This window comes from Sciurus vulgaris (assembly GCF_902686455.1).
Source record: "Sciurus vulgaris genome assembly, chromosome: 18".
Taxonomy (NCBI): domain Eukaryota; kingdom Metazoa; phylum Chordata; class Mammalia; order Rodentia; family Sciuridae; genus Sciurus; species Sciurus vulgaris.
The window spans coordinates 34,222,562-34,246,456 of record NC_136479.1 but is presented as its reverse complement, the minus strand read 5'-3'; the positions used below and the strand labels follow the sequence as shown (position 1 = coordinate 34,246,456).

Genomic DNA, 23,895 nt, shown 5'->3' with positions numbered 1-23,895 from the left:
GGAGGTGGCGCGGCGCGAGCAGCGCGGCAGCGGAGACCGGAAGGAAGCGGAGCCTAGGTCGCGTGCCCCGCGCGGACTACAACTCCCAGCGGCCCTCGCGGCGCTCGTGCGCGTCGGCCGCTGGGACGGCGTCATGGCGGCGGCCGAGGACCCCGAGGTCCTGCAGGAGTGTGGCTGCAAGGGCATCCGGACCTGTCTGATCTGCGAGGGGCAGCGCTGCGGTGACCCGCCATGGCAGCTGTCCCCGCAGGTAAGGTCTGGGAGAAGGACCACTCCCACAGACTCCGTCCTCCATAGGGGGAAACTGAGGCCCAGCTCGGCCCCGATGAGGACCAGGGTCGCAGCCTTTCAGGGGCCCTCGTGGTAGGGGCGCTGGGAAGTGAAGGGATGAGTGCCGGGAGGAGTGGTCTGGCCAGTGGGAAGCGGCCGCGTCGTGGGCGGGTCCGCCCGCAGCCCTCCCCTGGGCTTTTGGGAATCCGTCAACACCCTCCCTTAGCCCCTCGGGGCTCCGCCGCACGAGGGAGACCACGCCTTAAGGGTAGAGAGTGCCGAGTGCCCGGCCAGCGATGCCCGATGCACGGAAACGGGCAAGAAGCAACTAATTCAAGAACTCGAGCCTGGCAGTGCTGCAAGGGCGCTCCAGCCTGGGGACCCGCATGGGTAGAGGCCTGGGGTGGTGCGTGTGCTGCGAAGGGGAATGGTGCCCTAGATGAGGGAGACGAGGCTGGGAGGTCAGAGGTGCTGGAGCACAGAGGTGCCTTGTCCCCTGAGCAGGTGGACTTGTCTTGAAGACCCTGGAGAGCTCCTGAAGGGTTTCGAAGGAATCATAAGGTCCGGTGTGAATTTTGGAAGGATCCGTGGTGGAGGGGCAGATCTGGTGGTGTGGGGAAACCGCACGCCCTGTCCGTGGTCAAAGTGCTCAAGGTCCTGTGGAAGGCAGTATGGCGAGCTTCACAGATTTAACCTGGAATTGCCATATGATCCAGCAATCCCATTCCCGGGTCTGTAGCCAACAGAAATGAAAGTGAGGTCTTGCGATCTTTGTTCATCAGCTGTAGCATTGTTATTCACAATAACAAAAGGAAGCGAAACAAGTGTCCATCCGGAGATGAATGGATAAGCATAAGCAAAATGTGGGCTATTCCTACAATGGATGTTATTCAGCCTTAAAAAGAAAGGAAAGCCTGCCACAGGCTACACCGTGGATGAACCTTGACATGATGCTGAGTGAAATGAGCCAGCCATAAAAGGGCAGAAGTGGGCTGGGATGTGGCTCAGCGTGAGTTCCTGGGTTCAGTCCCCAGCATGGCAAGAAGGCAACAAGAGAGCAGATGCTGCGTGCATCTTATATGTAGCACCCGAAGTCGTCAAAGTCACAGAGACAGAAAGTGGCATGGCCAGGCCCTGGGGAGGGGCAGGATGGGGAGTTAGTGTTTAACGGGACAGGGTTTCAGTTTTGCAAGAAGGAAGAGTTCTGGAGATGGACGGTGTGAGTGTATTAATGGTTAAGATGGTAAATTTTAATTTCAAACTTTTTTTTTTTTTTTTAATGCATAAGGTTTAAAGTATGTGGTGACCCTGGGTGTGGAGGTTGCACTGTTTGAACAGGGTGGCTGTGGGATAAGGGGAGCAAGATGACCCAGACACTCCCCAGTTTCAGTGTGTCCTGCGTGAGGGGACAGGGAAGAGGGGGTGGCCCAAAGCTAAGGAGGAGTCTGAGCTGGGGTTGGAGGCTGGAGGGGGAGCTTTAGAGGAGACGAGGCCCCAAATAGTGGTGGATCCTGGAGACAGGAGTGGAAGAGCTGAGGCTGCAGAAGCCAGGACTGCGGTTCACCAGGCTCAGGCTAGCACCTTGCCTGTGTCCCACACAGAGGGATGGCTTTGCTGCATCCTTTTAGAGTTGACAGGGACTCAACTAGATTGATCCATACGAGATGTTTAGTGCCATGGAGGCCAACAGCTATTTTATTAACCTTTCATTCATAAAGAGAGTCAGGAGAGAACAGTGTATCCAAGCCAAGGGAGCATTTTGAGAAGGAGGGATTGGCCCTGTGCCTGGCAGCCAAGGTCAACTGGGGAGAAGGCAGAAAGGAGACAATGGAGAGAGGGTGGGGGTGGGGAATGGCCTAGGGGCAGGGAGGCTGCCGGGAGTGGGGGCTGTGGCTTGGGAAGAGACCCCACCAGGGGAGAGAGTTTCGCCAGCTGAGGCTGGCGGAGCAGCAGAGACAGGAGGGGGCTGAGTGCCAGCCCCAGGTGGAGGAGTGGCAGGTGGGTGCTGGGCTCTGAACTGGACAGGTGAGGCCTGGCCATCCTGGATGAGGTTTCAGACTCACAGAACAGGGGGTGAGGCAGGGGGCAAAGGTCAGGTAGTATAGGTGATGAATGATCGGGGTCCAGAGGATGATGACTGGCTAGCAAAGTAAGGCCCCTGGGCGCCTAAGGCTTGGCCTCCGAGCTCCTGCTCCTTCCTGCCCCCAGACAGCACACGGAGAAGAGGGAGAAGACAGTAATCAAGAGGGAGATCTGGGATCTAAAGAGAGACAAGACTGCTGCCTCCCACAGACAGCCACCTCTGGGGCCCCTTCTCTTCTGAGAAGTCTGCCTCTATCCCTTTCTTAAGTAAAACTTGCTTTGGACACTTGCCTTGGCGTTTCTCAGGTGTTTAATCTTCAACCCGGGGAATGAGGACCCATTCCTGATCTGCAGTGGACGGTCATCCCTGGGCAGAAAGGCAGGCAGGCAGCGCTCGCTCTCCTTGAGGACGGTTGGCCAGGCTGGTCCTTTTTGAAGGGGAGTTCTAGTGGGGCACCTCTAGGGCTCCAGAGGACAGGAGCTCTGCTGGACAGACGACACCACACCTGGACAGCCAGGTCCCAACTTCAGGCTTAGCATGTCCTCAGAGCCCCAACCTGGCTTGGATGTACTCACGCAGGTCCCGTCCTGCTGTTCTTTAGAGGGTGGGGGGGGGGACAGGTGATGCAGCAGGCCCAAGTGGCTTCAGGGAAGGGGGTCACCTTTGAAACGCCCTCCAAGGCAGCCTCTAGGCAGCGTCTCCCAAGGGGCCTGGGTGAGTGTGCACCCCGAGGAAAGCCCACAGCAGCTACAGGACCTGTCTTTTTTTTTTTGCAGAAAACACACCATTTCCTCTACTGCTCGGACTCTGGCTGGGCTGTGGGGGCTGAGGACTCTGACTTTGAGGGCTGGGCCTTCCCATTTCCGGGAGTGACACTGATAGAGGACTTCGTGACGAGGGAGGAAGAAGCCGAGATGGTGCGTCTGATGGACTGTGACCCCTGGAAGCTCTCTCAGTCTGGGCGGAGGAAACAGGTACGATGCCCCAAGCTGTGCTGAGTGCTGGCCTAGGCCAAGGGACAGTCTTGCTGCTGGGGACCCTTGGCCCACCTCCTCTGCAGCCACACCTCATGAGCCCCTGGGTCAAGTGTGGGCAGCCAGGGCTGCCGAGGAGAGTGTGTCCAGCATGCTGGGCCTGCTTGGCCTCCCCAGAGGCCTGGTGGCCAGGCTTGCCGTGCTCCTGGGCACCGCTGGCTCTGTGGTGGGATGTCACAGGCGAGTTCTGGACTGTGGTCCTCGCCTGCCATGGCTGCGGGGACTACCAGGCACTGTCCCTCCCCATCGCATCCCTTGTCTTGCACATTCAGCTGACGCTCCTAACTTGCCCTCAGCAGGGACCAGTGTCTCTCGCTGCCTCTTCCTCTGGGCCGCTGCTCCGCCAGCTCGCTCCTTCCCCTCCATCTTTAGCCCTCAGGGCCAGCGTCCACCCGCCCCCCCGCCTCCTTACTTCCCCTCCTCCAACCTCCATATGTGGCCAGTTCTGATGGTCACTTCACCCCTCTTATCCCTCACGTCATCGTGGTTTTTGTCATAGCCGTGGTGACATTCAGCAGCTGGAGGAAGCTCCCCTGCTCAGGCTGCTCCCTGAACTGGACCCACCTGCTGTGGCCCCCAGGATGCTCACTCTGCTGCCACCCGCTGTCCCCCTCTGCCTCCGGGAGAGCACGGTCCCCGTGCAGATGCTGGTGCTGAGTCCCCGCTCCTGAGTGTCCACCCTCCAGTCCTGCCTCCCCTGGCCTTTCCACCAGTGCTCCTCGCCTCGTAGGCGTCCTCAGTGTGGCGGGTCCCCTGTCTTCAACCCCACCCTCCTGTTCCCACAACCCACTCAAAGCCCACTTGCATCACCGACCTCTGCAAGCTCGGCCTGCGCCAGGTCTCGGGCCTCCTGTGCCTGCAGAGCAGGGCTCTTCCTCTTGTCCACTTCCGGGTCACGGCAGCCCTTGTTTCCCTCCCCCACCCTCCGCAGGCTGATTCCTCCTCCCGACCCTGGGGCTGGAGGCTCCATCCTGGGTGGCTGTGCTCCCTGGGGAGCCGCATGCCCCTGTCAGGCTGAGTGGGGCCCCCGCGGGCCTCCAGCCAGCCTCAGATCCCTGAGGCCTGCGTCCTGCCTGGGCCTGGGCCGCACAGCGCCCTCATCTGCAGGTTCCGAGCCCTTCTCCCTGTGGCTTCTGCCGTGCTTCCTGCCTTCTCGCCATTTCCTGTCAGCCCTTTCCCCAGAACTCGTCCAGATTCTGAGTGCGATCGTCCCCACCACTGCCACCATCTACCTGAGCTGCCAGGTCTCGCTGGGGTCCTGCAGGAGCCCCGCTCCCTTCCCTCAGTTTTCAGTGCGACCTCCGTCAGACCACCTCTACTTCCAGCCTCCTTTCTGTCCCACCCTCAGGACTATGGCCCCAAAGTCAACTTTCGGAAACAGAAGCTGAAGACAGCGGGCTTCCGAGGCCTCCCCAGCTTCAGCCGGGAGGTGGTGCGCAGGATGGGACTGTTCCCTGGGCTGCAGGGCTTCCAGCCCGTCGAGCAGTGTAACCTGGACTACAGCCCTGAGCGGGGCTCCGCCATCGACCCCCACCTGGACGACACCTGGCTCTGGGGGGAGCGGCTGGTAAGCCTCAACCTGCTGTCCCCCACCGTGGTGTCCATGTGCCGGGAGGCGCCCGGCAGCCTTCTGCTCTGCTCGGCCCCCTCTGCTGGCGCGGAGGCCTTTGGGGACAGCGTGATTGCCCCCAGCAGATCCGTCCAGTGCCAGGAGGTGGAGGTGGCCATCACCGTACCCCGCCGGTCCCTGCTGGTGCTCACGGGGGCTGCGCGGCACCAGTGGACACACGCCATCCACCGCAGGCACATCCAGGCCCGCCGCGTCTGCGCCACCTTCCGCGAGCTGTCGGCCGAGTTCCGGCCTGGGGGCAGGCAGCAGGAGCTGGGGCAGGAACTGCTGCAGCTCGCGCTCTCCTTTCAAGGAAGACCCGTGTGAGCTGCCTCCCGGGGCACCAGGGGATGGGAGCCAGAGCAGCGCCTGGCCAGAGCCGGAACCCACACTGACCGCTTCTTCCTGGTGGAGGGAGGCGGGAGCCCAGCGTTGGGCCTTCTTTCTTTGGCAGTGCTGGCGATTGACCCCAAGGGTGGTCTCCATGAGCTACAGCCCCAGCCCTGTGAGTGTTCTATTCTGAGATTTGGTCTTGCCACGTTGCCAGGGCTGGCCTTGAACTTGGCAGTCCTTCCTCGGCCTCCACGTGGCCTGGATTGTAGCTGCGCCCACTGCACTCATTCCCCCTCCTTAGGTTTTTTTTGGTACTGGAGATGGAACCCAGGGGCACTTAACCACTGAGTAGCATCCCCAGCCCTTATTTATTTTTATTTTGAGACAGGGTCTCACTAAGTCGCTGAGGCTGGCTTTGAACTTGGGATACTCCTGCCTCAGCCTCCTGAGTCAGGGGATTGTAAGCGTGTACCACCCCGTCTGGCCCTCATTAGGCTCTGAGAGAAGCCACCTGACTTAAGCCCTGTTGTCTGTCTCACAGGCAGTGCGTGCCTCAGGCCCTGCCCAGCTGCTAGTTCTTCCCTTTTTTGTAGTACTAGGGATGGAAATCAGGGACTGGCACGTGCTAGGCAAGTGCTGTACCACTGAGCTACCCCCCCAGTCCTTTTATTTTATTTTGAGATGACCCAAGTTACCCAGTCTGGCCTTGAACGCATGATCCTCCTGCCTCAGCCTCCAGAGTATGGGGAGCTGGTTTTGATGGGACTGAGCCTGCATTATGGCCACTGTTTGGGTTAACTTGTCAACAGTTTGAAGGGAAGAGGGATTTGGCACAGTGTAAAATGATTTTCTCCTTTATCTGTTCCTCTGAATGAATTTTATAGACACCCTCGCACCCATCCCTTCCATCAGGGGGCACTTTGGACTGGAGAATGTCACTGGTGGTAGATCTGAAGTTCAGAATGTGGCCGCAACTCCTGAGTTGGGCCCAGCCTGGGTCGCGCTGACCCGCTGGGGTTGGGGGGTGTGATGGGCAGGGATATCTGAGGGCCTGGCTCCTGCCACCTCCCCAAAGTGCCCCTCCTCCCAGGATGCCTCGAGGTTGTTCACTTGGTGCATGCAGGCTGTGTGGGTGCCCACCTGGATAGGGCAGCTGCCCGCTCACCTGTGACAAGGGGTGGCAGTGTTCCCAGACCTGCGTGGCAGCACCCCCTGCAGCCTGAGACAGACGTTCTCGGCTCACTGCTGTGTGCGGGGGCCACCTTGGAAGAGCAGGGACAGCCCCTCCCAGGAAAGGGGATCCGCACGCTCTGTAGGGCCACTCAGAACGGCTGAGAGTTCTGTGAAGCAGTGTCCAGCTGCTGAGCTGCTGGCCGAAGCAGGGGAGCCCTGTGACGACCATGGAGAGGCCTCCCAGTGCCCAGTAGGTGGGAGTCCGTTCCCAGACCACCAGGACTGCCACCCTGCATCCGCTCACAGGGAACCAGAGGATGGCAGGCGCGTGCTGTCCTCGTGTGGGCCCCTCGCGGGCTCTGGGGTCCCCGCTGGCCAGAGCTCCAGCTGCCTCTGAGAGCAGTGACGCTCAGGGAGCCTTTGCCTGGGCCCGGGGGCCTCAGAAGCCCTGTCCCCTGGCAGAGCCTGTGGGAGGTGGCAGTGAGGGAGGGCAACGTGTATCTGGGAAAAGGACACGTGACCTCGCAGAGAGCTGGGCAGCCAGGGGCCCCGCCCACAGGCACACCCAGTGCTTGCCAAGCATTCCACAGGGGTCCCTCCTGCACTCCTGCCAAAGATGCTTGGGAACGTCCCATTCCGTGCCAGGCTGGTGACCTCAGAGTTGAGCCTGTCCCTGAAGCTGTAACATAAAAGACCTGCTGTTCCCGAGATGGGCCATTCCTGTCACCCAGTGTGCTGGGGCTGAAGAGCCCAGGCCGCATGGCATGCCACGACCAGCTCCTAGGCACCGCTGCCCGAGTGTCTGAAGGGCTGGGCCCCAGGGGTTGTGCGGTCCCTTGTCTGTGGGGCGGCTGCCTCTGCCTGCTCCCTTCAGCACACTTAGGGCCCAGGCATGTGTCCTGTGGACTAGGTTGTCCTAAGGCTCCCGGGGACAGTCTGGTGAAGCCAGCAGTACCCTCTGGGTGGCTCAGCTGGCATCCCAGGCTTGCCACTTTACCGAGATCTTTAGGGAGCCTGGTGCTGCTTGTGTGGTGAGGCCCTGGGGGTCCCAACTCAGGAGCAGGAGGGGCTGAGCTGGGAGCCTCCTGGGGTTTCCCTGCCTTGGTGCTGGTTGAACTAACCCTAGTGTCCTGTAGCAGCCCAGGTGTGGGGGCAGCCCAGCTGGAAAGGGCTGGGCATGTTCTAAACGGGCATGGCAAGGGGGCTCTGCAGATGCCACCCCACCCCCATCCTTCCAGAGGCACTTGAGTCAGGGCAGCTGGGGTAGCTCGGTGGTAGAGCGAGTGCCAAGCACACACAAGGTCCTGGGCTCCACCCCAGCACCAGAAGGGAAGGAAAAAACACCAAGTCGAGGATAGAAGTCTCGTCGGGTCTGCTGGGTGTTGGGTGGTCCTGCTGCGGGCTCCTGGCTTCCCGCAGAACTGGCCCGCAGAGCCGCAGCGGCTTGCCACTGGGGCGGGGAAGGTGGCCCATGGTCTTAAACATTTTTCCTGTAGGAAATGGCAGCCTGCACTACAAATGCTCATGTGCCCGCTGGAAGACTGGCTTGCTGGCCAGCGCTTGGTGCTGAGCCCTGGGGAGCTGCCCTCTGGGCCACAGCTGCCTGGCTCTTGATACGCTGGCCCAGGTTGCTGGGCCTGTTCGGCTGAAGGGCTGGAGAGTCAAAGGGCAGAAATCTCAGCTGGAAGCAGGTCTGTACCCCCGCGGGTGACGGGTCTCAAACAGCTCCTGGCGCCTTCCTGTCCCTGCCACTAGGCTAGGTGAACCCAGGACCACAAGGACCCAAGGGACCAGAGCTTCGGTAGTGCCTCTCCTGGAGGGACTGGGGGCCTTCTGGCTGACTGTCCAGAGGGATTCCGTTGGCAGTCGGCTGCCCAGCCCCTTCCCCTGTTTCCGGAGAAAGCCCCTGGGGGGAGGAAGCAGGCAGAGGCCACCGAGCTGCGTGGGCTCCTGGGGTCCAGCCGGCAGAAGCCTGTCCCAGCACCACCTGTCTACTCTCGGGGACTGCCCGTTGGTGGGGCAGCCTGTTAGGATCCTGACCAGCGGCCAGCAGGAGGAGGCAGGTGGGGCTCCAGAGGCTCTGGGGCCAGGATGGGGGCTCCCAGTGCAGCAGCCGCTGTGGGTGGACCCGGCATCCCGCGAGCACGGGAGCTCTGAACAGCCTCACTGGTTTCCTCTGTTCCATCCAGGGGACTGAAAAAGCCACACTTGGGACAGGAGTTAGGCCGCCATGCACGATCTGCACAGCGTCCTGCATGAACAGCCAGCGGTAGGCAGACGAGACTGCAGGCGAGCCTCCCCTGGCTGGCAGACGTGCCTGAAAGACACTAGTGACATCTGCCTTTGCCGTCGACACCACAAACACCTGCAACTTGCAGCGTCCCACAGTGGACAGGGCCTGGTGTGTCCCTGGGCTCTCATCTCACAAGCACCAGGAAGGACACTAGACAAACCAGGGCAAGCCTGTGCTGGCTCCAGGGTGCCCAGTGCCTGTCACCAGGCCAAGGCTGCACTCTGCAAAATCAGGTTACGTGTCCAGAAACTGAAGTCCCAGCCTGATTGGTTTCCCACCCGCGCCTGCCAGGCTGTGGCGTCTGTGCCGCTCTGGATGGCAGCGTATCCCCCACGCTGCCACAGGCTCTGGAGCACTGTGCCCCTCACGCAGGGCCATCTCTCTTTCCTCAGAGGCCATTTGCCCCGGAAAGGCCAGGGCTGGGGGAAGCAGAGAGACTGCAGGAACGTCACTGGCACCTGGTGTCTGGCGGGTGCTGAGGCCAGGCCAGCTCTGCTGGGGACCAGGTGTAGCCCCTGGCCCCGCCCAACACTGGGGCAAGCCTGGCACCGCTGAGGAGCTGGGTGTCAGGGTCCCGGATGGCTCTGGCAAGTGGCATCAGGAGTAGGCCCAACGTGGACCCTCGAGGCTCTAGCTGGAAGAAAAGCCCTCCATCCCTCTCAGCTGTGGAAGCTGCTCATCCAGAAAGGCCAGCCCATCTGGCCCCTGCCAGGACCTAAGTGCCACCTTGGAGTGAGGCTGGCATTCTCGAGCAGAGTGAACGTGGACCGAGGGCCTTCTCAGCGAGGCTCCAGGGGGGCAGTCACCGACAGGGCCGGTGGCACCTGTGGAGATGCAGGGCTCTGGCCCAGGGGGTGCTGTCCAGGCTTCCTGGGTGGATTCTCTGCCTGGTTCCCAGCAGCCCCTCCGCATCTCAGAATCGTCCAGGATTCTGTTCTCAGCAGCATGTTGCCCAGGCCACCTGGGACCCACGGCACACCCCAGACCCCGGCAGTCAGCTGTTAAGGAAGTGAGCAGAACAAGAAGCCCAGTGACATTTATGTACAGAACCGAGGACAAGGCACCCTCTCCAGGCCGCTGCTGGGCAGGGGTAAACATGGTTTCGGAGCAGCTCGGGTGCTGCGCACACCCATGTAGGCTCATGCTGCAACACTGACGGGCATGCCGACCGCGAGGGCAGGGGTCTACCAGGCGCCCGAGGACGCCAACCCCACATTGCAGCGTGTGACCAGGGAGGGAGTCTGCATCTGCCAAGGCCTGGCAGGCCCAGCAGGGGCCCACTGAGGCCCTGCCTTCCCCAAGGTGGTTTAACAAGTGTCCTAACAAAGGAGGCCTGCACTTCGTTGTCACAGGCCAGGCTGGGTCAGTGGCTCTGTTGACACCCCCAGGCTATGTCCTCTCAGCTCTTGGGACCACAGGCAGCAGGGGGCAGGATGGCTTCAGTGCCCAAGTCTGCACCCCAACCTGCTGGTAACGCAGCCTAAAGCAGCAGCTGACAGACTCAGGCCCTCTTGTAAAGAGGTGGCACCTCTGGACTGGGGGCCCTTTCCCCACCTGGTGGCCATGCTCCAGGCTGCTGGCAGAGCCTCGCGCCTCGGAGAACCCAGGGAACTTGGCCTCCTTAGCAGGGCATCGTGCAGGATGCCCCTCTCCCTCCCTCAGGCCCCTGCCCTGGCAGCTCCGACACCCAGTGGCCGTGCCACCACACCTGCCAAGCCCCAGACTCCTGCTTGTCCCCACGCCAGGCCACCCCACTCCCTCCAGGGCCAGGAGGGAAGCACCAAGCCAAGCATTATCCAGTACCCCATCGGTGGCCAGCCCTGTCCAACCATGGGGGCCACGCACCTGGCAGGTAGTCACGAGGTCCACCTCTGCCCTCCAGGGGTCCCTCCTCCAAACCCACGGCCCTGACCCTGCTGGCTACAGGTTCTCAGATTCTCCCTGATCACTGATGCCGCAGAGCCTGTGCCGGGACACTCGGGCTTCCCCGGCCCTGGAAATTCCCAGGGCCTTTCCTCCTGGCAAGCAGGCCTCCTGTGTCACCGAGTGCCGCGTTCTGAGAGACCAACCGCGGCTTCTGGGTTACTGTGGCATGAAGACAGGAGTCAGGTGGCAGCTGCAGTCTACCTGGCAGTGGCCCGGCAGCCTGGGAGCCCTGCGGCGCCGCTCAGAAGGGCCGGTGGTGCCATCGCAGAGCCCGCCTGGCCCTACACGGCCTGCAGGCTGCGCTCCTGGCCGTCCAGCTGCACCTTGAGCTTGTGCAGCTCCTCGATCTCCCGGTTGTGGCGCTCCGTCTTGTGGCGCACCAGCGAGCGGTAGAAGTGGATGGTGAAGACCACGAAGATCAGGCCCACGGGCACCATGATGATGGTGGACACCAGGGCGGCCTGCCAGCCCGTGTGGCTACCGGGGCCTGGCGCAGGGCCAGGCTGGCGCCTGGCATCCACGGGGAGGAACTTGATCCAGCAGAGCAGCACCACCTCAGCCAGGAAGAGCAGGATGCCCAGCACGGTGGAGAAGCCCCAGGCCAGCTCGATGTAGGGGTGCATGCGCTCATGCGGCGACTCGCTGATGGAGTTGAGGTTGTGGATGTTGCTCACGGCCTCCACATTGGGCAGGATGCACGTGCTGATGAGCAGCGCGAACAGGTGCACGGCCACCAGCACCGTGGTGCAGGCGCTGAAGGCGATGAGCAGCGGCCGAGGGTACTGGTACTGCGTCTCCAGCTGCACCTCCACCATGGCCACCTGTCAAGCAAAGTGGGCAGGTGGGCAGGGCTGCACCGGGCCATGGCTTCCTGAGGGGCAGAGCCGCAGGTGGACTCAGCCACACGGAGGCCCTCATGCCCAGGGTCACCCCTCACCGCTCTGCAGTGTCAAGCTTCTTTCTGATCACAGCTGAAAAGCTCTCCCTAAGGGAAGCCTGCAAAGTAAAGATGTGGCAGGGCGAGGTGGCGGGAAGGGCGGTGTCACAGGGCGCAGAGTGGGCTCCTGGGTGCAAAGCCATAGCTGGGCCAAGGCGGCGCGCACTGGAGCAGGCCTGGGCAGCGAGCGGCTTTGCCACTGACACCAGAGCCTGCTGAAGAGCGCCCTGTCTAAACCTAAAAACCGACCTTTTAGGAAAGTCAAAGTGGAACCCGCCTGGAGCTGCCCGCCTGGACAGCCTGCGCCGGAGCACAGGTGCCAGTCCCATGGGCAGTGTCTGGAGCGCTGCATCCTGGAAGTTCAGGAGCATAGGGAACAGAAGGGCTGAGTGGCAGGCCCATGGCTGGCACCCAGGGCCGCCAAGGGCTGGGTGAGCCCCCCCCCCCCCCCCCCCGCCCGCTGCACCCTGTGCTGTGCGTCTTTCCGCAGCTCCTGGTTTGTCTGGCAGAGTGAGGGACTGAACGCAGGGCCAGGCAACTGCTCTGTGCTGAGCTACACCGCCCTGCAGTTCTTCGTATTTGCTTGTTTCCTGGACTGGGGGTTGGACCAGGGGCTGAGCTACATCCTGGCTCTTTCCATTCTCTGTGGGAGACGGCTCCCGAGCTTTCCCGGGCTGGCCTCAAATCTTCCTTCCTTCTGGGTGAGCCTCGCAGAGCTGGGACGGCGGGCGCACAGCACCGTCCGGCAAGTTTAAACTGCATCTGCGAACTACACTTTTCACTTATTTATTTTTGTAGTGCCGGGACTCATGTAGTACATTGTGATTAAATAAGAAATTATTTCATTATTATCATTTTTTGCAGTGCTGGGATTGAAGCCAGGGTCTGGCACCCGCGGAAGGCACGCTACCACTGAGCTACGCCCTCAGCCCCCCAAGTTATTTTTAAATGAAAGAAAAAGAAGACCACAGAGGGAACCGGAAGCCCCAGCTTATCTCTGTGGCAGGAGGTGCCCGTGGCCATTCCTGGACCGCTCACCACACACCCGAAGGGGATTTCGCAACAGGCCCGTCCCACGCTTCCCCAGATCAAGTCCAAGCCCGTAGCATCCTCCCTGGCTCCCCACCCGGCCCCAGGGACCATGGACCACCCAGTGGAGGGTTTAGCCAGGCCCACCAGGGTTTTGGGGGCTCGCCAAGAACCTTTCCCCAGGTACCCCAAAGAGGGAAACCAGTCAAGGAAGGTGGGGGGCAGAAAGAGAGAAGCCCGAGGAAGGTCTTCTGCCCATTGTCCTCCCCTCTACCTGAGCCATCTCTGTTTTAAAAATCTCTGAAAAAAGAAAAAAAAAAAAAAAAAAAAAAGCAGCTGGGTGAGGCTGGGATTTGGCTCAGTTGGTAGAGTGCTTGCCTTGCAAGCAGTCCCCAGCACCACCAAAAAAAAAAAAAAGCTGGGCACACCTGTAATCCCAGAGACCAGGGAAGCAGAGACAGGAGGATCCCAAGTTGGAGGACAGACTCAACAATTTAGTAAGGCCCTGTCTCAAAATTAAAAATAAATAAGTAAAAAGGGCTGGGGATGTAGCTCAGTAGTAAATCACCCCTGGGTTCAATCCCCAGTACCAAAACCCAGACAAACAAAAAACATAAAAAAAAAAAAAAAAAAATCTCTAAGATTTCACAGCTTCCTTCAGCAGCTGCTGTGTCGGAGTGAGAACCTCACCCCTCATCCCTTGTTTCCCCTTCAGTGATGACAGGACACTTGACTGGGGAAAGAAGATAGAGGAGTCCTGGTGGACCAGAGTCCAACAGCAACTCAGTAGCAATTATGGCTGAGGCCTCTGTGGAAAGTACCCAGGAAACCAGTAGCCACATGACACGCTGGATCCTCTTTCTTCAGTGGCCTGGGCCAGGCTCTGCTGCCACGAAGGGTATGGCCCAATGCGAGGCTCTCACAAACCACAGGGGACTCAGCTCGGAGGGAGGGAACAGAGATGACCAGGAGGGTCTGGCTGTGCCCGAGGAGCAGGAAGAGTCGGAGGCGCCGCGCTGTGTTTCTGCAGAGATTTTATGAGTGGCTGTGGATGGCGAGCTCTCCAAGTTAGGGAAGAATAAATATGGAGAAGCGAGCTGCGGGCTTGGTGCTCGCGGGGCCCAGGACCAGCGTGCGGTTCTAACAGGGAAACCCAACGGGCGCCACCTGCCGGTCCTTGCCCCAGCTCCGCCCTTCCTGAGGGTCTGCACTGCCTTTCCCCAGTGCCCACAGTGAGTGACGGCCTAAGGGCAGTGTGCCAATCTAACCCAGGGGCACGCAGCTGCTGTCTCCACCCTGGTCCTGGCTCCAGGCACAACATTTCGGTGGCTTTCTGCCTCCCCAGAACTAGCTGTGGGGCTGAGTGTGCGGCACACGGTAGGCTGTGGCAGCCTCCCCAAGGGAAACTTCTGGAAGAGGAGGCACCGCGTCCACGGAGAAGAAATGAATCAGAACTGGCAAGCGTGAGTGCCACAGCCAGGCTGAGGACAGAGAGCACTCCTGGGAAGTGCTGCTGGCCTGGGACTTCTCCCACCCCCTCCTCTCAATGGTCGGCACCACCCCTGAGGGCTACCATGAGGTCTCTTCTCCTCCAGAATTCCCTGTTTGACAGAACTTCACTCACAGGGCTGTTTTCCCATCTCCATGAGTGATTCTGAAGTCCTCAAGCGGGTGAGTGTAGAACACTGTACAGTGCCCGGCCTTCCTGTAACCCAGCCGTTCAGAGGCTGAGGCAGGAGGATTGCAAGGTCAAGGTCAGCCTCGGCAACTTCGGAGACACTCTCAAAATTAAAAAGGGCTGGGGATGCAGCTCAGGTAGAGTGCCCCTGCGTTCCATGGCCTGCATGGAAACCCAAACAATGAACTTCTCACACGCACTCCTTTAAATCACACTTGAAAAGATTCTCTCTTTTTTAACAAGATGACAGCCATGGGAAGAGGGTCGGTGTGAGCCACAGCTGTGCACCATCTGATGACACACTCCCGTAGTCATGTTATCAAAATAAAACACGAGACGTGAACAAGCCTTCTCTCAACTGCAGACCCAAACACCAACGTGCTGCCTTCCACGCTGGGCCACCTCTGCCTACCTGCGGTATTCTCGCCCTCTCTGCCTGTGGCCCCTCTGACCAGGAGCGGCTAGTTTTCCCCAGGATGCCTGGGGTGGCTGAGCAGGCCCGGCAGCCAGAGGCCAGTTCTGCATACCGTTGGTCTTGTTTTTCGTACTAGGGACTGGCCCCAGGGCTGCTGACCCACTGAGCCACACCCCAGCCCTTTTTATTTAGTTTTATTTTGAGCCAGGTCTCACTAAGTTGCTTAGGGCCTTGCTAAGTTGCTGAGGCTGGCCTCCAACGGCGATCCTCCTGCCTTAGCCTCCTGAGTTGCTGGGATGACAGGCATGTGCTGCCATGCCCGCTCTGCCTACTTTTTATTTTAAATTGCACTGCCAATTTAGCAACTGTGGGTTATAGAATAATGATTATTTTTACTTCAAGAAAGAAACCATTTCCAGCCCACAGCACCTCAGCACACAGCAGTGAGGGCTGAGCCCTGACTCTCACCCTCTGGGACAATTCCAGTGGGACAGGGACTGGAATCAACAGCAGACGTGGCTTTGCCTGAGACTGACTCCTGTCCTGGAATGACTCAGAGGGAAGACGGCGGCCGGGAACCAGGCCAGAATGGCCGCATCACCCCGGAGGCAGCCACATTTGGTCAGCGTCTGCCTCCCCAGCTGGCCTAACCCTGGTGATCCTGAGTCTTGTTCAAGTGACTCCGGTGGTCCCGAGGCGGGGGCAGCAGGGGTGCCTTTCCCAGAACCCAGTCCACGGAGCTGCTTCCACGCCCACCCTGCTCACCAGGCACACACGGGCTCTGAACACGAAAAGGAGCTTTCTGAGGATTGGGGTTCGGCGCCCCAGTCCCCCCAGCAACTGCTGCGTGAGAGCAGAGTGCCCTGGGAGGAGCGGACGCCGGCACTCTTCCCGCAATGCATCCTGGCTGGGGTGGGGAGCACGCGCACCCCGTACCCGGCCGCACTCACCATGGCGAAGCCCGAAAGAAGGGCTGAGGTCCTGCTGGAGGCCTTCAGCTTGGCCCTGCTCAGGTAGAGCTTCCTCCAGGACAGGGCCTGCACCGAATGGTGGTTGGAGGTGACCAGTTCCAGGTAGCTCCGGCGGACCCAGTCGCGGTAATCCATGCCCTTGTGGCCAGGCTCCGGGCAGGCAGGGGTGGAAGGGTCCACAGGCACGTTGAGCTCAGCACTCATGGTGGGGGCCAGGCTGTGGGGACGAGAGGGACATGCTCAGGACCCTACGTAGTTCTGTGACCTTGAGAGTGAGGCTCCTGCGGGGAGTGGCAGCCCATGCCCATAATCCCAGCCACTAGGGAGGCTGAGGCAGGAGGATCACAAGCTCGAGATCAGCCTGGGCAACTCAGCAAGACCCCACACAATGAAGCGAGACCTGTCTTCAAGTGAAAGATAAAAGGGGGGTGCGGATCAGTGGTAGAGCCCCTGGTAATCCCAGTACTGCCAAAAATGTGTACACGGAAGAGAAAACAGTCTCCAAGTCTGTTTAACCCTCCCTGGGACCTGCAGAGCCAAACAGGCTCCAAAGGTGGAGCGGATGGGGGGTCCTGGTCTCTGGGGCAGTCCCAAGCCAGAAAGTGAGAACCAGCTGCAGAAGAGGAGGGTCGGGTGTGTGTCACCAGCCGCCACCTGCAAAGCTGAAAGCAACCCCCTTCAGTGCTCAGGAAGGCTCCAATCAGTGTGGTTCGGTGAGTGAACTTGAAGGGTGGCCACTGAATCCTCAGGTGGGCCACATTCCAGGGACAGGCTGCTGTAGCATTCAGAAGGAGCCCTGGGGGCTGGGAGTGAGCTCAGAGGTGCAGCGCTGACCTGGCCGCGGGAGGCCTGAGTTCCAGGCCCAGCAACACAAAGGGGGAAAAGAAAAGCCTGGGTCCTAAAGAAGCAGAGCCTGGATCCGACTCTGCTGCGAGACCCTGAGCACGAGGCTGGACCTGAACCTCACGCCCTCCTCTTCCAAACTGGGGACCGTGGCTGGGGATGTGGCTCAGTGGAAGAGCACTTGCCTGGCGTGTGTGAGGCCCTGAATTAATCCCCAGTGGAGCAAAAGACAAAACCAAACCTGGGGATCTTCCCACCTACAGAGCTCTTGAAGAAGATAAGGGCCCTGAAGACTTAAGCCCACATTCAATGACCAAGTGCCAACCCCAGCACACACGCTTCCAAGGAACCACTGGCTTTTCAAATTAAACTGGATTTTAATCAGTACAGTTCACCCTAAAAACAAATCCTTAGTTTATACAACTCAAGTAAAGTCACATCCAGGCTGTGACAGAAACCTTTAGCAAAAGGAAAAACTAGAGCCCTCAGCTGACACGAGCAACTTGTAGGAGAAATGGAGACTGGAGGCCCTTGGAGGCACCCCTGCTAGAAACAGGGTTTGACAAAAATGCAGACCAAACATCAGGACTGATCTGTGAGATTTGTGAATTTAACCCTAAGCCCCCACTGGTCTAAAGAGGGGACTGGAGGGTCTCCAGTGACTTCAGGGGCAGCCTGAGCAGCCACACACTGGGATCCAGCTCTAATTAATCTCCAGGGCATGCTTCAAGGGCACGGGCACCTAGCTTGGCCTCAGTAACTTCCAGAATCAGATCCACTGGGACCCTTAAAGTCTACTCAGGCCTTAGAAACACCTCGGGGCTCCTAGCTCCAAGGAGGGGACGGGACCTGGTAGGGGCTTTCTAGAGGTGTTGACCAGAGTCAGTGGCAAAGGAACTGCCCACCCCCCCTTCACCCTTCCAAGTCTGTCTCTAGGAGGTAACGGGAAGATGTCAGCAGAGGGGAAAGGTCTCACTTGATCTACTTTTCTCTTGGTTCTCTACCAGGTCACAAGGTCGCAGCTCTTTTTATTGGCCCACCATCAAGATCCCTGTTCAGTTCTCTATCTGCCAGGGGATGCCAATTTTCAAGGGGAACCTAGGAATGCCAACTGGGGCACCTGGGTTACACCTTGTCCACATGCGTAGCGAGCAGTACTACACCCAAGCACTGCGTCTTTGGAAGGTCCCTTCCCGTGAGGAGAATTCAAAGAAATGATGCTCACTGAACAAACTATTGGTTAGCTCCAAATAAATTAAAAGTGTCAGAATTTGGAAATGAATATTTCCTTTTCCCCACATAGAACAGAACTGAGCCTGCAGTCCCCTGGAGACAGTTCCCCAGGGAGCATGGAGGAAGCTAACCCTCGCCCACCTGCATCCCACAGACGTTCATGCAGCCGATTCTTATTTCTGAGGGTTCCAAGGTAAAGAGGCAGAATGTCACCTCTAAGGAACTCACTGCCCGGGGAGGACAGAGACAAAGGGGTGACTCTCACTCAATGAGCCAACTGCTGCAGAGGACAGGAAGGGAGCAGGGAAAGGTCCCTGCAGGCAGCACCAGAGAGCAAGGTTAGGGGATTCAGACCTGAGCAATGAACTGGCAGAGAGGGACCCTCCTTCAAAGGTAAGATGCTGGCAGCACAGAGGGTTCTGAGAGGCAGGAAGACCAGCTCTGGACACAGGTTTGGGATGGTTTCCACTTCCAGGCACAAGGTGGAAAGGCTGGCTGCCTGGCAGGCAGAAAGGTATGGGTGGAAGACACTTGAAGCCAGGGGCACAGCACAGGGCCTGTGTGACGAGCAGTATAACTGCAGGATTTTCTCTGGCAGTGCCTGGTCACGGAGGGATGGAGAGTTGGTGATGGGGACGTTTAGGCACTGCTGGGTCCATCTGGACTGGAACTACCATTCGACCCTGTGAAATGGTTGCTGAACTGAAAAGACTGGGAGGCTTGGTGCCCTCCAAAGGGAGGAAGGGACATGTAGGGTACAGCAGAGGGAAGCCTAGGGGCCCCCAGTGAATGGGAGCTGGGCTCCAATCTTAGAGTGGAGATCTACAGCCGCAGAGAAGTGAAGTCTGAGAACAGTCTCTAGGGAGTGGCTGGGCTCTGCTGCAGATGTCCCTGTGTGTGTGTGTCCCCACGCCTGCGCCAGGCTGGGCAGGAAGGACTGTCTGCCTGCCTGGAGCTGGGTCCTGAAGGTAGGGAAGCTACTTCCTCCAGAGGTACCAGCCAGGACAGGATTCAAATCCACCCTTCACCCTCCCAGCCAGGGCCTACCTCGTGCCAGTTTGCCTCAGCGGGTGGAGCTGAGTCTGGTCCCCAGCTCCAGGCTCAGGGAGGAGGTAAGGGGGGCCAACATGGAGCCGCCGACATTTCTGTCAGGCGCACAGGCTCCAAAGGATGCTCTCCTGGCGGAACCTTCTGGGGTATCTCGGTTGTTTTTATGAAGAGCAGTCTGGGGAAAGAGGTCTCTCTCAAGATCAGCGATTCTCCCGGGCAGGCTGGACCCAAATGTTTCCAGGGGGCTGCTTTTGGAGTTTGTCTGCCCTGACTTCCTCTGAACATCTGGGCCACGGGAAACGTCGCTGTCGCACAGGGGTGCGGGGTGGGACCCTGCAGCTCCCACGGGGGCTCACAGAAAGGTCCACCTGCATCCCCCGTCCCTTCCCCTCGAGAAGTAGCCGCGACCGCAGGGCCGAATCCTCTCGGCACCGCACCCCGTTCGGGATCCCGCGGGACTGGGGCCACCTGGATGTCCCCATCCCCAGGCCATCCTCCTTTTCCGCTCCGTCCCACGCCTCCCCAGGGGAAGTCCCTTCTCAGTCCAGTGTCCCCGGTTCGATGCGGCCCCCCCAGCGGGGCGGGGACTAGCCCGCGCCCTCCACCCGGCCCGGTGAGCGCGCCCGAGGCGGAGTGGGCGCGCCCGCCGCCGAGCACTCACCGGAGCTGCACTGCCCGCCGCCCCGGCTCCGCTCCGGGCTCGCGGCAGGCGGCGGTGGCGTGGCCCAGTGGCCGGCCCGGGCGCGGAGCGCGGCCCCCTCCCTCCTTCCGCCCGGCGCGCGGGGTCCCCCGGCCCCGCCTCCGCTGGCCGCCCCGCCCCCGCCGGCCGCCGCAGCCGCTGCCAAGGCAACGGCGCGCCGCCGTCACGTGACCGACCCACGGGGAGTGGGCACGTGACCCGCCGGGTGGGCGGGGCCGGCCCCCCCTCCAGAAGCTCCAGGAGCTCCGGGGTCATCGCCCCCGCCGGGACCACCACCAGGCGACCGCGAGCGGGGAGCATCTCTCCCGCCTCCGCCGTGTGCAGAATGACAGGCCGCCCGTGGCCATCGACTGGCACGCCGGCGGCGAGGCGAGCCAGCGGACAGGGCGCCGCCCGGGCCACCTACTCACGAGCTGGACGTTCTCTGGCCCTGGATCATCCAGCGAGGACCGGCAGGGCCATTCCCGCTGGCCCGTGGGGGACGGGCCTGAGCACAGACGGGAGCGCCAGGGTTCACGCTCCGAAGAGGCCCAGCGTCGCCCTTGGCCGCGTGGAGGGGTGGCGTGGGAACCGGGCGTTGAGGGGGACAGGGTGGGGCGAAGGGTGGGAGGTTCTGGCCACGCCCGAGTTTGCCCGGCGTGTGTGAGGGCGCCACGCAGAGCCGGCACGGAGCAGGTCGGGGTTGCCCAGGTCACACCGCCCACTCCCGGGCCCAGCGAGACCTGCCTGCGGCACCCAGCTGGGCACAGCACCCTCGGCCCCAGGGACTGTGCGCAGAAGGCCTGCTCAAGGCAGTTCCCGGAGCGCACAGGAGGGCTGTGCTCCGGGCCCGCCCCCTCACTCGCTGCTGCAGCGAACCTCGCACCCTTGGGCCAGCGCTGCGGTTTTACGACCGAGAAATTCAAACAGAAGCGTTCTTTTCAGGAAGTGCACATGAATAATTCACTGAGAGGCAGGATGGGTTCGTATCAACCCGTCGGTGCCAGACGGCCCCTAAGGGTCCTTCCTTCGTGCCTGGTAGGCTGCTGCGTGCCCTACATAGGATTTTTCCATCTGTCACAACAGCATTCGACCGTGACACATTTATCCAAACGAAAGAAAAATTCCACTTCTGTCAACCAGTCCAGGTTTTCCGGCAACTGCGAGAGTAGGACGTTGCAAATGCCAGGCTAAAGCCCTTCACACTTCAAGTTGCACTTCACGGCCCAGGACTGAGTCCAGGAATGTTACCTTTTCATCCAGGACACTTAAAAACAGACTAAACCAGTTTCCCTCCTGCTGATTACTGACCCAACAGGGATGGATGTTAGGCCCTAACAATGGCATAGAAAATCCCAGGATCCCAATACTGTCCCTGCCCCATTGCTACAAGAGAGGGGACATTTGAATTTCAGGGAGCAGAGTCCTCAAAAATCTATCATACTGTGGCTTTCAAACCTCAAGCTCTTGACAGACGAATTTGAAAACAGGAAGAAAACATTGTGTAAACTATAGTATTTGCATCAGATGAAAATTCCCTCTGCAGGGTGGCATGAGCGTTCGGTCTTAGGAAGCCTTAATGTGCTGCCCTTTAGAGCTTCCAGGTAGTGACACCTGCAACCCAAGCACAATCCAGCAAGTCTGCACAGCAGACCGGGGGCCTCTCCAGGCCCCCTTCCTCATCAGAGGAAATGGTGCTGTCTCCCCTCAGACAATGGAGGGAGAAACAGGAAGACACTGTTGAAAGCAGATTTGTCGCAAAACTCTATTCAGAGGTGTGCTCAGGCACACAGGGAGGTGAGTGGGAGGTTCAGGTGAAGGGTCACAGTGTTGATGGCCAGGACACCGGCCAGTTTGTGCAGCTTCCCTAGATGGCTGATCTTGACAAGTCCCATCTCTCCTAAGGCCTTAGCTATCCTGCTTTGGAACAGACCAACTGGAGTCAATACACACGCCCACATCCAGTGGCACCATGGTCCTTGCTTTCCCTTTAGGATGGACTCAACAGTTGGTATGGCCAATGTTTCCAGCCCCCTGGCACCTTGCTTTGGTCCCATTGACTCCTATGGTCTAGCCCTTGCCATCACCCACAGCAGCTCCTCTGTAATATTTCAAACCCTCCATTGTTTTAGTCAACTTTCCATTACTATAACGGAATACCAGAGATGGGCAACTTTATAAAGATGAGATTTATTTTGGCTCACAGTTCTGGAAGTATGAGACCCAAATGGAGTGGCCCAGGCTCTGGAGAAGACCCCCCCAGACTGCATTAAATCATAGTGGGAGTGTGTGATCTGTGTGTGGTCTCTCTCCCGCTCATAAAGCCACTGGGCTTCAATCATGGGGCCCTCAAATCTAATCCCTTTCCCAAAGCCCCACCTTTAAATACAGTTGGATTGTTACCTTCTTAATACTATTATCATAAAACTTTGGGGACTAAGCTCTTCCATGAACTGGGAGGGTCCACCACTCTTCTCCCTTGACCTTTCTGAGACCCTGCTTCTTCCAGGAAGATTCCTTTCCCCTCTGCTCAATCCCTCTGGCCACCTCCCACCTGTCTCTCACCCTGTTTAATGTCCCCTCTTTTCTACTGTTTCAAGGACCAGGTGCAACCAGACATTCCAAGCCATCCTATAAGTTGGACCTCTTCCTGCCTGGGAGACACCTCTGCATTGCCCACCCCAGGGACCCTTGACGTTACCATGCCCACTGCTACATTTGTCTTCTTTCCCTTGCACACCTGTCTACCTCCTGGTCCTGTCCCGTTCCATGAACTCTCCTGCAGGAACATCTCTGGACCCTCATCCCTTGCCACTGCTCAGGCCATTGGTGCCTCCCACCTATTCCTTTCCAGCCTGTTCCCTGCATCAGTGACGGGCCCCTCCTGGAGGCTGGGACTGAGGCCTGCGTACACTTTGCACTGTTGTGCTTTGGTCCTGTTCCTGATCAGAGGGTGGAGCTACTTCAAGGGGAGCCCTGGGTCCTGCTTCCTGTCACCATGTCAGTGCCTAGTGATGACCCTGGAATCATCTGGGTTTAGCACATAGTGTTCAATAAACATTTGCTACATTTCCTGGAACGAGAATCCATCTCTTTGGATTTGCTCCAGGTTCATTTCTAAGACTGCTCTTTATGGAAATACATGCTAATATATGGTAATCGTAGCTCACTTTCGTCAAGTATGCCAAAGAGTAAACATAAATCAACTTCCAAAGGGGAGAAGGGGAAACATGCCTGTCTCCACGGTCACCAAGGAAGCAGTTCCCACGCAGCTCTCCGCTTCTGTGTGGCTTCAGGAACTAGGTCGAGTCGTGACCCAAGGTCAGTGGAACATCATTTCTCTAACTCAAGTTCACATTTTCCCCACCCAAAAGATAAATGTCGAAAACAGGAAAAATGAATCCAGCATCGTAATGGAAGTTAAGGTGCTCTAAGCCAGCCTTTCTGGGGCCCCGCTTAAAATGCATAATTTGGGCCTGAACTGTAATGGATCAGCTCTCTGGGGGGGCACCACCCTGGAATGTGGACTTCTAAGCAGGCTCCCCGACAGGTGCTGCATGCATATGACGACCCCTTTTAACCAACCACAAGTGTCTAATTGTTCTTCCTGCCGTATTAGCAGTTTGTTGGGTTTGAAGAACTTCCCTGTCTGCTTCCAGTCCCTGGATTTGCTCAGCCATTTAATGGACATTTACTGAGCATCTCTTCTATCCTAAGCTCTGTGCTGGCACTGGGGATGCAGGAAGAACCAGGATGAGCAAAGGGCCCTGTCCTTGTGGAGCAGAAGGTGGGCATTGGGCAGCAGTAAAGGATGACAGGTGGTGGTGGAGAGAAAGCCTCTCCAGGTGATGTCTGAGCGGAGGCCCAAACAAGAGGCGGCGGCGGGCAAGTGCAGGGCACTCGAGGTTGGTGTGAGGCCCGGAGCTGGGGCCCTGGAGAGCAGCGTGAGCTGGCAAGGGATGAGGGAGGAGGCAGGGCCACCTGGCAGTACCCTGCAGCCCTGTTCTTTCCAAGCGAGGGAAGCCAGTGAGGACTTGACGCAGGGGGGTGAAAAGGCCTGGTGTCTGTTTTGAAAGGGACCCTGGCTGTGTGGAGGATGGCTCGGGGGCAGGGAACAAGCAGAGGAGGCCAAGATGCTGGTGATGTGGAGAGACTAGGAGGGTGAGCAGGTCCAGAACCTTCAAGCCTGAGGCTCCCGTGAGATGTGAAGGGAGCCCTCAGAACGGGGCTCTGAGGGGAGGAAGCGCACACTCACAAGGCTCTGGGGAGGACGGCACCTAAAGCCGGACAAGATCCCCGGGAGCACACGGGTCACTGCGCACTGCAAGGTGAGCTGAGA

The 23,895-nt window shown here is 59.2% G+C and overlaps 2 protein-coding genes across 5 annotated transcripts; one reads left to right on the top strand and one right to left on the bottom strand.

Annotated features, from left to right (window-relative positions):
• Positions 1–34: 34 nt before the first annotated feature.
• ALKBH4 (alkB homolog 4, lysine demethylase) lies at positions 35–6,184 on the top strand. Its single transcript, XM_079120125.1, has 3 exons — positions 35–250; positions 3,130–3,327; positions 4,736–6,184. Exons 1-3 carry the CDS (start codon positions 134–136, stop codon positions 5,321–5,323), a joined length of 903 nt encoding a protein of 300 aa, XP_078976251.1. The 5' UTR covers positions 35–133; the 3' UTR covers positions 5,324–6,184.
• Positions 6,185–9,815: 3,631 nt separating this feature from the next.
• On the bottom strand, positions 9,816–20,534 carry ORAI2 (ORAI calcium release-activated calcium modulator 2). Of its 4 annotated transcripts, XM_079121829.1 has the most exons (4): positions 19,635–19,712; positions 19,539–19,604; positions 15,731–15,968; positions 9,816–11,542 (listed from the first exon to the last, which is right to left on the bottom strand). In XM_079121829.1, the coding sequence occupies exons 3-4, from the start codon at positions 15,953–15,955 to the stop codon at positions 11,003–11,005; spliced, it is 765 nt and encodes a 254-aa protein (XP_078977955.1). In that variant the 5' UTR covers positions 15,956–15,968; positions 19,539–19,604; positions 19,635–19,712; the 3' UTR covers positions 9,816–11,002. The 4 variants fall into 4 exon arrangements, with proteins under 4 accessions (XP_078977955.1, XP_078977954.1, XP_078977952.1 ...); XM_079121828.1 differs by lacking the exons at positions 19,539–19,604; positions 19,635–19,712 and adding an exon at positions 19,984–20,534; XM_079121826.1 differs by lacking the exons at positions 19,539–19,604; positions 19,635–19,712 and adding an exon at positions 19,988–20,531.
• Positions 20,535–23,895: the final 3,361 nt, after the last annotated feature.

What these genes read in the sequence shown, in the direction of transcription:
- ORAI2 (XM_079121826.1), bottom strand. Translation starts at nt 20,016, where the DNA reads ATGATCCAGGGCCAGAGAACGTCCAGCTC. An exon ending in GGCCAGAGAACGTCCAGCTC is followed by an intron (nt 15,969 to 19,987) that starts GTGAGTAGGTGG and finishes TCGTCCCCACAG; the next exon opens with CCTGGCCCCCACCATGAGTG. An exon ending in TTCTTTCGGGCTTCGCCATG is followed by an intron (nt 11,543 to 15,730) that starts GTGAGTGCGGCC and finishes TTTGCTTGACAG; the next exon opens with GTGGCCATGGTGGAGGTGCA.
- ALKBH4 (XM_079120125.1), top strand. Translation starts at nt 134, where the DNA reads ATGGCGGCGGCCGAGGACCCCGAGGTCCTGCAGGAGTGTGGCTGCAAG. An exon ending in CATGGCAGCTGTCCCCGCAG is followed by an intron (nt 251 to 3,129) that starts GTAAGGTCTGGG and finishes TTTTTTTTGCAG; the next exon opens with AAAACACACCATTTCCTCTA. An exon ending in AGTCTGGGCGGAGGAAACAG is followed by an intron (nt 3,328 to 4,735) that starts GTACGATGCCCC and finishes TCCCACCCTCAG; the next exon opens with GACTATGGCCCCAAAGTCAA.